Below are 12507 nucleotides of genomic sequence, written 5' to 3' on the forward strand. Positions count from 1 at the left end.
AACGGGAAGGGCGCGTGCGCAGTAGGAGGCCCCTGGTCCGGGACGCGGCGCGAGCTCCGCAGCCAGCAGCGAGCGCAGCCCAGGCGAAGGCGGGGAAGAGGCAGCGCATCATCGGAGCGGCGGCGGCTGTCATCCTTCTTCCTTTATTTATTTTTTGCAAAGGCCCGGCTGCGCAGTGAATGCTCCGGTGCTGCGTTGCATTTCGCTGCACGGCATTGCTCTCCGGAGCCTCGGGCCTTCCTGCAGCAACCTCCCTCCGCCACCTTTTCCTTTCCTCCCAGGGAGCAACGCCCCCGTCGATTTTCCAACCCCTCCTCCCCATTCCACCTCTTATTTATTGATTTATTTATTTTTAGTTATTATTTTAAAACCCCAGCGAAGTGGGCCCGTAGATTGCACACGCCTACCCCCTCCTCCCGCTCCCCCTTCTGCAGAGTCCTTCGTGCATGCTTCTCCCCATTCCCTGCCGAAGCTGCTGCTCCCCCTTTCCCCGTTACCACCAACCATGTCCCCCACGGCTTGCAACGTTGCATTCCGTCTCCAGCTGTGAACGCCCCTTCCCGCTTCTCCTCCTCGCACGCCCACCTTCCTTGCATTGGCGCCCGAAGGTGAGAGAGCAGCGCCCCCAACCTGGGGCTGCCTTGATCCCTGCCAGTTCTCGGGTCTAGCCTTTCCAAGCCTTCGGAGCTGTAGCTTGCAGAGCATCAGTTATCATTCTTCTTATTGGGTCCAAACAGCACCTGCCTACCCCCTTCCTTCCATCACCCCCACCAAATAGTCCTCCTTTTACTCTGAGCCCCTTTGCCCAACAGAGCCTTAGTCCTGCCCCGGCACACCCAGGTTTCCTTATGCACCAGGATCCTGTGGTTTCCTTTTCTTACTTTGGTAACTGTTTTTTGGCCAGACAAGCCGAGATTGCATCGTGGGCTGGCAAGGTTGCTCCTCTTTCACAGCATCGGTGAAAACTCCCGCCTGGAGAACAAGGCTTGCACAGCCACCCCAAGGTGCAGCTTGCCCCGTTCTGTGCTGCTCGGCACCGCCTTAGCCCTCTGAGGTGCTGCTTCCCTTCTCTGACATCACCATGAGCTTCTTTGGGTTCGGACAGAGTGCGGATCTGGAATTGGTCCTGAGCGACGCAGAGAGCAGGCGCCGGGCAGAGCATAAGACCGAGGAGGGCAAGAAGGAGAAATATTTCCTCTTTTATGACGGTGAGACGGTTTCGGGGAGGGTCATCCTCACCCTCAAGCACCCAAACAAACGGCTGGAGCACCAGGGCATCAAGGTGGAGTTCATTGGGCAGATCGGTAAGTTCAGTCGGTACTTGCCATCCATGGTGGCAAAACTAAACCTCCATCAGTTGGTGCAGTTGGATTATTTGGGGCCACATTCACACCATACATTTAAAACACTATGATACCAAAACAGTCATGGTTTCCCCCCAGTAGAATTATGGGAACTGTAGTTTAAGGATTCTGAGAGTTGTTAGGAGACCTCACAGAGCCACTGTTCTCAAGAGTACCCTGGGAAGGAGTGGTGGGAAACCACTCTGGGAATTGTACCTCTGTGGGCGGGATAGAGGCCTTCCAATGGCTCTCAGAACCCTTAACAAACTACAGCTCCCAGCATTCTTTGGGGGAAGCCATGGCTATTCAAAGTGGTGTCATAGGAGTTTAAATATATGGTCAGAATGTGGCCTTGGACTCTGGATTTATTGGTCTTTGGGTGGAGTGGGGAGAAAGAGTGGCTTTTTAGATAGCAATAAACCTCCACAGTCAAAGGCAGAGATGCTTCTAAATACCAGTTGCTGAAAGCCACAGGAAGGGAGAGTTCTGTGCTCAAAGTCTGCTTGCAGGGTGTTCCACATTTATCTGCTTGGCCGCTGTGAGAACAGGATGCTGGATTAGATGGGTCATTGGCCTGATCCAGCAGGCTCTTTTTATGTTCTTATGTAGTCACGTCTTGAACATGTGGGTGTCTGCCCCTGACTCTTGACAGCAGGGATGGTGCTGAGTATGTAAAAGACTCAGGGTCTGGGTTGGTAAAAACAATTTGCTGGGAGTAGTTTATATGCATAGATGCACAAAGATGTCACAAAAGGCAAGCTAATGTAATTCCCCATCCAGATAACCCCAGATAAATTCTTCAATTAATATGTGCGCACGCACCTGCAGATCACCCCAAACCAACTCCTTTTCTAGTCATCTGCCCCAGTTAATTTTCCCAATGGGTTCTTCTCCAAATCAGTTTAATTCTAGTTCAGTTGCCCCTATTCATTATCCACCCTGTATCACCTTCACATAAAGTCATCTTCATTTAGCCCCCCAAATTTTATATTCTACCCAGTACAGGCAACTCCCTTCATGTGTCAATTGGACGCGCCTGTACTGGTCCCCGCCTGCAATTCAAATCAATTTCCTCTGAATGTGTTATTCAGAATCCACTGGGCTGTTGAAAAAGATTTGTGTAGGATGTCTGGCAGCATCACCACATTTTCTGTGTATGGTCTCAAGACACATTCATGAACGGTAGGGCTATCTGTGGCAACTAGCCATGATGACCGTGTTGTACCTCCACTGTCAGAGGCAGTATCCTCTGAATATTAGTTGGTAGGAATCATGCTGTTGCATTCAGGTCCTGCTTCTGGGATTCCCATAGGCATGCAGTGGGCCATTGGCCTGATCCCATAAGGCACTCTTTGTGCTCTTCTGAGTCAGTATACCTCTTGGTAAGAAGAGTGGGCTGATTTTCATGCTGGATAGGTCTACTTAGAGCTATTAGGCAAGATGGATGAATAGAAACTCTACGTATCAAAGCAGTATACCCCTTAGTATAAAGGAAAGAGAGAGAGAGGGAGGCCTAATGAACAGAATCTCACAGACCTAACTAGCATATATATCTCTTTATACCATATGCTGAAGGAGAAGAATAGTTGGGAAAGGGAACTGTTTTAATAGATAGACCGTACAGGCTCTGGGTTCTTAAGATGTGGTGATAATAGGCACATCTCCTTGTCAAATCCAGCTCCACCATGTTGTAAGCAAGCGAAGGTGTTTCTGAATTGCCAAGGGAGTCCCCTCCCATTTTTCTTATTGCTACTTTTGAACACAGCCATTGATTTCGCCTAGTTGGAGGGTGAAGAACCTGTGGCCCTCCAGATGTTGCTGGGCTGCAACTCCCCATCATCCCTGGCCATTTCCCATGCTGGCCGGAGCTGATGGGAATGAGAGTCCAACAACTCTTGGAGTTCCCTAATCTTTGGCTTAGTGTTGCCTTGTCCGAACCTGGAAAACCTGTGCTCTCTGTGGTTTGCAATCCTTCCAGTGGTGTTGACCAAGGTAGATGGGGAGGGTAGCAGGCAGGGGCACGTGGACCATATCCATCCATGTTGTTGATTTCTAGCATCTGTTTCTTGCAGTGTACTGATAGGTAGCCGTGTTGGTCTGCCATAGTCAAAATAAAAAAATTCCTTCCAGTAGCACCTTAAAGACCAACTAAGTTAGTTCTTGGTATGAGCTTTCGTGTGCATGCATTTCGTGTGTATCTGAAGAAGTGTGCATGCACATGAAAGCTCATACCAAGAACTAACTTAGTTGGTCTTTAAGGTGCTACTGGAAGGAATTTTTTTATTTTGCAGTGTACTGTCTCTTTAAAAAGAGAGACAAAGAGAAAGTTGGTGTTTCTGACTGCTGTGACTCACAGCCATTGACAGCCCTCAGGTGGGAGCCCAAGAAGCAGCCTCGTGCTGAGTCAGACCACTGGGTCCATCTGACTCAGCATTCTCCGGCTGACGGTGGCCCTCCAGGGTTACAGGCAGGGGTCTCTCCCGGTCCCAGCCCCACCTGGAGATTGAACTGGGGACCTTCTGCTTGCAAGGTAAATGCTTTGCCCCTGAGCCATGGCCCTCTAATGAATCTAACCATTGGGTCTGTCCTGACTTGTATTGTCCGCTCCAATAGGTTACTGCTTTTCCAGCATCCCAGGCAAAGTCCTTCCTGTCCCATAGCAGGCAGTGATGGCCACCAACCTGGATGGCTTTGAAAGAGGATTAGGCAGATTCATGGAGTAAAAGGCTGTTGGCAGCTGCTAGCCAGGATGGCTGTATTCTGCCTCCATTGTCAGAGACATAATTCCTTTGAAAACCAGTTGCTGGGAATTGCATGTGGGCAGAGTACTGTTGCACTCAATGTCCAGCTTTCGGGCTTCCCATGGACATCTGATTAGCCACTGTGTGGGCAGGATGCTGGACTAGAGGAGCTATTGGGCTGATTCAGCAGGTTAGTTTTATGTTCCTGCTACTTGTTCCTTTTAACTGGAGGTGCCAGGATTCAACTTAGGACCTTATTGGGTATGCCAGGCAAATGCTTTACGGCTGAGCTACAGCCTGCTTTGGTTTTTGTTCTCACCAGCAGTGAACTTGGGGTTTTCTTCTGAGAATACTGATGTTTGCCTCTGCCAATAATGGTGGAAAAGGTTACCTGACTATCATTTATTTGTGCAACGGCTGATCAGTGGGTGGATGCAAGCTGCCTGTCTGAATACCAGTCATTGGGGAGCAACAGCGGCAGAGGTCTCTTGTGCTCACGGGCTCAAAAACTGTATAAGCGTGATGATAGGTGGGCACAACAAGTCTACACTTAAACTGAGCATGCATGCAAATATAAGTAGTAGCCAGTGTTTTATGACAAGGCCAACTGTTAACAACAATCTCTTTAGGCACCTTAAGTTATTAGCAGTAGTGTGGTAAATTCAGAAGTGCAGGGTTTCTTCATGATAGTCACAGCTCCCTGGAAACTGCTGACCCTGAATCTAGGCTCCCTCTAAAATGTAAGTTGCAGTTAAGCTGCTTTTTCTTATCCCTTATTTTCCTATCTGGGATTTGATCGCCTGCCCACGCATCCATTGCCCTTCAGGTTGATGCTCATGTTACCCTTTAATACAGTGCTATTCCGTCAAGTTCCAGCTGAGAAAAAGCCCTGCTTTCATATATGAACCCACATGGTTCTTTACCAGCACAACCCAGGCACCTAACAATGTTAACCTGGAAATGGCCATAGGCATCACATTTGATTGTGATGCAGGTGTCGAGAAAGTGTACCGTATTTTTCACTCTATAAGACGCACATTTTCCCCTCCAAAAATTAAGGGGAAATGTGTGTGCGTCATATGGAGCGAATGCAGGGTCCTTGGCTTCAGCGATAACAACGCGAAGCCTCTGAAGCACAGTGGGAGCGCTCCTGCCACGCTCCGGAGGCTTCGCGTGGCTTTTGCTGAAGCCTGGTGAGCGAGAGGGGTAAGTGCGCACTGACCCTTCTCGCTCTCCAGATAGCCGCCTGAAGCCTCCGGAGCACGGCAGGAGCTCCCGCTGCGCTCTGGAGGCTCCGGGTTCCTTTCGCTGAATGGTAAATGCCCCTTCAGCCAAGGCGCAGCACCCCTTCAGCTAAGCGGGAAGAGAAATGGAAGGGGCTCTGTTTCTCCTGCCGCTTCGCTGAAGGGGCGCTGCGCAGAGAGGGGGAGAATTTTTTTTCTTGTTCTCCCCCTGTAAAACAAGGTGCGTGCTCTGGTGGGGTGCATCCTATAGAGCGAAAAATACGGTATACCCTGGCCCACCTCCTTGTCAGTGCAAGGAAACCCAAACTGAATACATGTACTTGGCATAGACATTCTTAACGTTGCACTCTGTGGGCAACACTTGCATCACAAAATCTGCGCATGCAGGAAAAATAAACTTGAGAATCCCAAATATCCGGGAGCGTTTGGAACACCAAACTGGCATGTTGAAGAGACAGGGGTCGGCTGTGGTTGTGTGAAGGATCCGCTGCATGTTCAGGGTTCCCCCAGCCGCTTCTCACCTCCCCCTGCAGTCTCCAAAACTGATCTAAGTGAATGGAGTAGCAAATTGAGGTTGATTTCTGGCAAACTCATTAGGCTTCGTGAATTCGTTGTTGGCCGGCTCCTTTGCCTGGCTTTCCAGATTACATGAAATGTAATTCTGTACCCGCTTTCGGTTCTCTCTGTGTGGTGCATCCACGCCTCCTAGTCGTTTTTGCAGTCTGAGAAGCCGGACGACATCCCAAGTGCCTATTTATTACGTTGGAGGGGGGGGAAATTCGGGCTTTCTATTTTGATTCCCTTGTTCCATGTGGTCAGCTCTGACTGTTCCCTGAGCCAGGGCTTGTGGGAAGAACCTCCCGCCTTCCCCAGCTATACTCTGTCAACCTCTTTTTCCTGCCTCTGCTTATTAGAAGGAACCTGAATGGCAGAAGACCTCAGTTCAATTCTAATTCATCCTTCCAGGTGTGGTATCTAGACATATTAATGGCATGGCAGGAGCAACAGTAATATGACAAGGGAGGGTGGCTGTTTGGGGAAGGACTGCAGGTCAGTTGCTCATGCTTTGCAAGCAAAAGGTCCCAGGTTCAATCCCCAATAACTCAAGGAAGGAAGGAGAGGGAGAGAGAGAGACTGATTGACTAGCAGGTGATGCTGTTTATCTGCTGGATCCACTCAACCAGTACTGAACTAGGGGGAGAAATAGTCTGACCTGGCTTAACGCAGTTTCCTATTAATCTGTCCGTACCTTTTTACAAGGCACCAGATTGGTACCTGCTTTTTCAAATCCAGTTACTGTTTAGTCCATCATTGGTTGGTCCTTCAGCAGGAGCTGACTAATTCAATAGGCATAGGATTGCACTGTTAGGCAGCTATCCTACACTCGCTTCCTGGGAGCACAGTACCATTGAACTCAATGGGGTTTTCTTCTGAGTTGGCATGTGTAGAATAGCCCTGTGAGTGTAGTAGAGCCGATGTTTTAAACCTTTGGCCCTCCAGATGTTGCCAAACTGCAGCCCCAGCAAGCATGGTCAGTGGGCAGGGGTGATGGGAGTTGCAGTTCAGCAAGAATTGGAGGGTCAGTGGTTCCCCACATCTGTAGTACACAAAGCTTTTTTTAAAAAAATGACGATGTGTTAATTTTAGATCCTCAGTAAACATCTGAAAAGTTTTTGCAACAGCTAAGAGTAGTTGAACTGAAACAATTTGATTAGGAAAAGCAAGTTCAATAAATTGTGCTTTGTGTGGTTTAAATGTATGCAAACAATTCAGAGTATTACTTGAAAATTACTTTTATTGGAACGCTTGCAAACATTTCAAGACTTGACAACAAAATAGCATACACGTCGCCTGTTACTTCAATTTTAAGAAATAAAGTGAAGGCACTGAAAACTGCGTAACATTTTTATTTTCATGGGCTGGAATAGTTGTGTGCATAAATCTTAGGGAGAAGACGTTTTAAAAAGTTAATTGCAGCTTTGAATTTAGATTTGACTAGTTGCTGTATCCAATTTGACTTGTATTGTAGTTATTCATCGCACTACTAATTGATTTTTTATGAAACAACATGTTTCTAAAACTGGTAAGCTTTGCATAAGAAAAATATTGCATTGGAAAGTTTTCTTTAAAAATTCCATGCCAGAAGATTTTGTCCGCATCACTGCTTGAGGGAGGGCTGTCATGACAATTCAGGTGTCTACTGCAGGTGAAAGCCCTAAACAACTTGAGAACCTATTGGCTTTTGAAACTGCTTTTTCCTTGTGGATCTTCCTGGGCCCTAAAATAATCTGCTGGTGCCCTCCTCATTTCTGAAGCACAGACAGTGGCAATAAGAGAGAGGGTCTTTTCAGGGTCCTTCTCTATTTATAGAACACTATTTGTATAGACTCACCTGGCACCCAATGTTTTTTCAGCACCAAGGAAATAGATTCTTCCAGGGCTTCTAAAACAACTTTTAGAGGTTATTTTAGCATCTCAGATTTCAGCCTCTTTTTAATGTGAAGGTTATTAGTCTTAAGGTTTTGATCTCTATGTGATTGGGCCTGCGTTGATACTTATTTTTTCTTGTTGATTAGCTGCATCCATTTAAATAGTTAGCTTTTTTTTGCTGGTGCTTTGATATACTTTACTGCAGGGGTGGGCTGACTTCAGGCTTCTACTTTTTACTGGAACCCCTAGATCCACCAACCAGTGCTTGGCCAAAAAAGCCTTGCGCCTAGAGCTAAAGAATTCTGACCTCAGTAATTTGTTTTGGGTACCAGAAAATAACAGAGCTCACCGGCTTCACACACAAAAATCTGCCGTTGGTTAGCCCAAGCTGCTTCTTTCTTCTTCAGCAGCAGCATAATTTATGGCAAGAAGGATTCGTTTTATTGCTTCTATTGTTAAACAATTGGGAGCCATAAATCCTTGCTAATCTACTGCCAGTCAGTCAGAGATCTACCAGTTGATGCAGCGCTACCTTCTGCCTTAATGTTCCTTTCCTATTTTCTTGCACTTCACCTGGAGGCTTCTAGAATGAGGCCACAAATAGCCTTGCTTCACCAAGAATCTTTCACTTCTAGAGCTATATTACGATCGAGGGAACCACCATGAATTCGTGTCACTTGTGAAGGACTTGGCCCGCCCCGGAGAGTTCACCCAGTCACAGACCTTTGACTTTGAATTCACACACGTGGAGAAACCGTACGAATCCTACACGGGGCAGAACGTGAAGCTGAGGTGAGCTCCATCTCCGCTCCTCCAGCCTTTCCCCGTTTTCTCAGCAGCAATGCCACTAAGAAATTGACCTCCTTCTACCTGGTGCCTGGGAGGTGTTTTGGAAGACAACTCCCCAGAGCTTCACTGGCTGGGACTGGTGGGAGTTGGATTCCAGAACATCTGGAGCTGCCAGATTGGGGAGATCAAGGCTTTGGTTGTCTGAAATAAAGTTACTGTGGTGGAATTAAAAATATGAATCTCAGTGGACTTACGCGTGTGGGTAAACAAAAAAAAAGAAATGTCTCAGTGCCTGGATTCAGCACGCAAGACTTGCACATGAAGAGTCCCAGTAGCAGAGTATTAAACTCACAAAAATCAACAGCAGTATAGCATTAGGAATATAGGTTGTTAAACATTTTTTATCCCATTCAGCTGCACACAGCAGCTGACCTTTTTCTACCCCTCTTACAATGAGCAAACGACACGCTGTTAAGTAAGTTTAAATGCTTTACTTACAGATTCAAGGTCTCAGTCATGCATTGCTTCCCTAGATATTCTTCCTCACTGGTTACATCATGGAAAAGAGAGCAGACAAAGGAGGGAATTTGACTTCCTTCCTTCCATGGTGAGGGGTTGTGGCAAAGGCTTTGCCAACCCCTTCCTCCCAAGGAGAGGGAGGTGATCTAGCCAAGCCTGGGAGGACTTACAGTATGATCTTAACTCATGAATGCTAGCTGTATTTGACCGCAGTCTCCCAGAGTTTGTATGTGTTTTGGTATGTAGAACCAAACCAATTTTTTTAAAAAATTGTTTAGTCCACTGAAACCTCCAGCTATTTCCAAGTTGTCCTATTCATGCAAGGACTTATCTTTGCATGACATAACTGCACCCACTCCACTGTGATTTTCTCCGTAGGGTTGTGAGATTGATTAGTGTATTAGTGTATAAGCTGCTATGGGAGCCTTTTTGGCTGAAGGCTCTGTGTGTGTGTGTGTGTGTGTGTGTGTGTGTAAGTGAAAATTGCATTTACTTTCTTTAAAGCATTCATATCCCACCTTTCTATTCAAGGCCACTTATTGTCAGTAAGATCAAGCAACTAGAAAATCTGAATGCAGTTATAAAAAATCATAGCATCCAAAATGAAAAGAAAGGTGCATTTAAGTAGCTATTGCAGATGCTTAATAGACATGAATCCTCAGGCTGTTGAGAGACTTGCTACCACAATTGGGTCTTTTTTTGCAGGTACTTCCTCCGGGCCACCGTGAGCCGCAGACTGAACGACGTGGTGAAGGAGATGGACATTGTTGTACACACGCTTAGCACGTACCCAGAACTTAATTCCTCCATCAAGATGGAGGTGGGCATTGAAGATTGCCTGCATATTGAGTTTGAGTACAATAAATCCAAGTAAGTTGTTCCACAAAGGCTTCCTGCTGAATGAGTTGGGTATTTGAGGTTTTTATACGGGGATGTAGCCAAGTGACTAGGGAGACGTCCCTTGGAGATTGTGACTTTGTCCTTGTGCACTTCTTCTCCCATGGATGGTCTTCTTGGTTGAGTGGCAGGCAATCCCTTAAAAGAGGTGCAGGGGGAAACTTTAGACCCTCGGGAGGTTGCTGAGTGACCACTCCCATCAATTTTGGCCATGCTCGTTGGGCTCAGCAACATTGGGAGAGCCCAAGGTCCCCCACACTTTCCTTAAAGAATGGCAATAGCTTGGTGGTAGTATCCATGCAGAAGGTTGCAGGTTCAATCCCTTGGATGTCCTGGTAGGCCTGGGAAACCTTGGAAAGCCATTACCAGTCAGTGTAGACTGGCTTTGGGGAACCAGTTTGTAGACCAGCAACATCTGAAGGGACAAGTGTTCCCCACATCTGTCCTTGACCTGGCTGGAACTTACGAGAGACAGAAGTCCAACAGGGCTGGGAGATATCTGGTTTTCAACATTGCAATATGTCATCAGCTAAATAAGGATGGAGCTATGTAGAGACGAACAGTATAGCTGGGTGTTACCTGGTTTTCAGCTTTGTGATATATCGCCAGCTAAGCATTGTGATCTAATGATATATCACAATGTCTGAAATAAGGATGGAGCTGGTTTTCAACCTCATGATATATCACCAGCTAAACACCGTGATAGGCTTGCTATTATATCACAGTGTCTGAAATAAGGATGGAGTTATGTAGAGGCATTGGCTGGCTTCACAGTTTTTCCCGCATTGTGATTTTTGCATAGCACACAAACACACATCATGAGTCCCAGTATATTGCCAGGGCAAAACTTAGGAAAGCAATAGCACAAGCTTCCTCAACCTTGGCCCTCCACATGTTTTGGGACTACAATTCCCATCATCCCTGACCACTGGTCCTGTTAGCTAGGGATGATGGGAGTTGTAGTCCCAAAACATTTGGAGGGCCGAGTTTGGGGATGCCTGCAACAGCATAATATGGACTTGAAACTAGTTTTGGACAATATATCACCTGGCCCTAGAGTCCCAACAGGGGACCTGTCATTCTATTTTGTTGTTTAAAGGTTGTTACTGATTTGTTGAGTCTACAGTGGTACCTATGGTTGCAATCGGCACCCATTCTGGAGGCCTGTTTGCAACATGAAAAGCCCACAACTTGAAGCGCCGTATCTGCGCATGCACGAAGCACGATTTAGCGCTTGCGCAAGCACAAGCGGTGAAACCCGGAGTAACCCTTTCTGGTACTTCCGGGTCGCCGCGGGACACAACCTGAAAAAACGTAACATGAAGCAAACGTAACGAGGTATGACTGTACTTCCTCTGCTGATTTCTGGCTCTCCCCAGGTACCATTTAAAAGACGTGATCGTTGGGAAGATCTACTTCCTCCTAGTGCGGATCAAGATCAAGCACATGGAGATCGACATCATCAAGAGGGAGACCACGGGGACCGGCCCTAATGTTTACCATGAAAACGATACAATAGCTAAATATGAGATCATGGATGGGGCACCTGTCAGAGGTAAGGAGGGATTCCATGGAAGGATGCCCCAAGGCAGCCACCCCCCCCCAACCTGGTGGCTTCCGGATATTTTGCTCCCAGCCAGCATAGCCAATGGTGAGGAATGACAGCAGTTGTAGTCCCAGCAACATTTGTTAGTGCATCATCCCTGTACTAAAGGTCATTCTCAGCTGGGGGTTTCAGGTGGTTAACCTGGCATCTCATGCTAAAAAGCATGAGTTGTACCACTGAGCTGCAGCCCCTCTTCACAACACTCTTTTAAATTCCTCTTCCCCCACCCACTTTTTTTGCACATTTATTTACTTAAAACATCACAAGAACACAAAAATGCAGCATTAAAACTGTGCTATAAGAGCATATCAGAACGGGGATTTGGGGAATTTGTACAGTTCGAAACGGGTAACGGCCCCTCAATTTCACACTTTGGCCTTGGTAGCTGAACAAGGACCGGAACTCTGGTCTCCTTGCTCTGAACCCAACACTAGGCGTGGCTTCCAGATGTTCCTGGATACTGTTCCTGTCATCGCTCACCATTAGCCCTGCTGGCTGGGGCTGATGGGCGTTGTAGCCCAGCAATGCCTCAAAGGCTGCAGGTACTGTATCCCTGCCCAGTCCACCTATTCGTTGCACCATTTCTCTTGCTCCAGTGGAAACACGAAAACAAAACCAGTGGGAAGTTCTGTTCATCTTACGCTTTGCTGTTATAAGTGTGTTCCAGCTTGGAAAATTTGTTTTGCTTTTTTTGGCCTCCTTTGCAGGGGAGTCCATCCCCATCAGGCTCTTCCTGGCTGGCTACGAACTGACGCCGACCATGAGGGACATCAATAAGAAGTTCTCGGTGCGCTACTATCTCAACCTCGTGCTGATTGACGAGGAGGAGCGGCGCTATTTTAAACAGCAGGTGAGGTGGCGTGGGGCCCTACCGGGGCAGCTGCCTGAGGTCCCAAGCGGGCAGGCCTGCTATGGGAAGTTCGACGCAGACAGTGGGG

The 12507-nt window shown here is 47.3% G+C and overlaps 1 protein-coding gene across 1 annotated transcript in view; it reads left to right on the forward strand.

Annotated features, from left to right (window-relative positions):
* The window catches only part of VPS26B (VPS26 retromer complex component B), a 19787-nt gene continuing 7280 nt past the window's right edge, over positions 1–12507 (forward strand). The window contains exons 1-5 of the mRNA XM_082201541.1: positions 1–1304; positions 8394–8550; positions 9772–9936; positions 11343–11518; positions 12277–12419. Of these exons, the coding sequence (XP_082057667.1) occupies positions 1082–1304; positions 8394–8550; positions 9772–9936; positions 11343–11518; positions 12277–12419 (864 nt within the window). The 5' untranslated portion in view covers positions 1–1081. The remainder of the gene's footprint in view (positions 1305–8393; positions 8551–9771; positions 9937–11342; positions 11519–12276; positions 12420–12507) is intronic.

This window comes from Podarcis vaucheri (genome assembly GCF_965113315.1).
Source record: "Podarcis vaucheri genome assembly, chromosome: 15".
Classification (NCBI taxonomy): Eukaryota; Metazoa; Chordata; class Lepidosauria; order Squamata; family Lacertidae; genus Podarcis; species Podarcis vaucheri.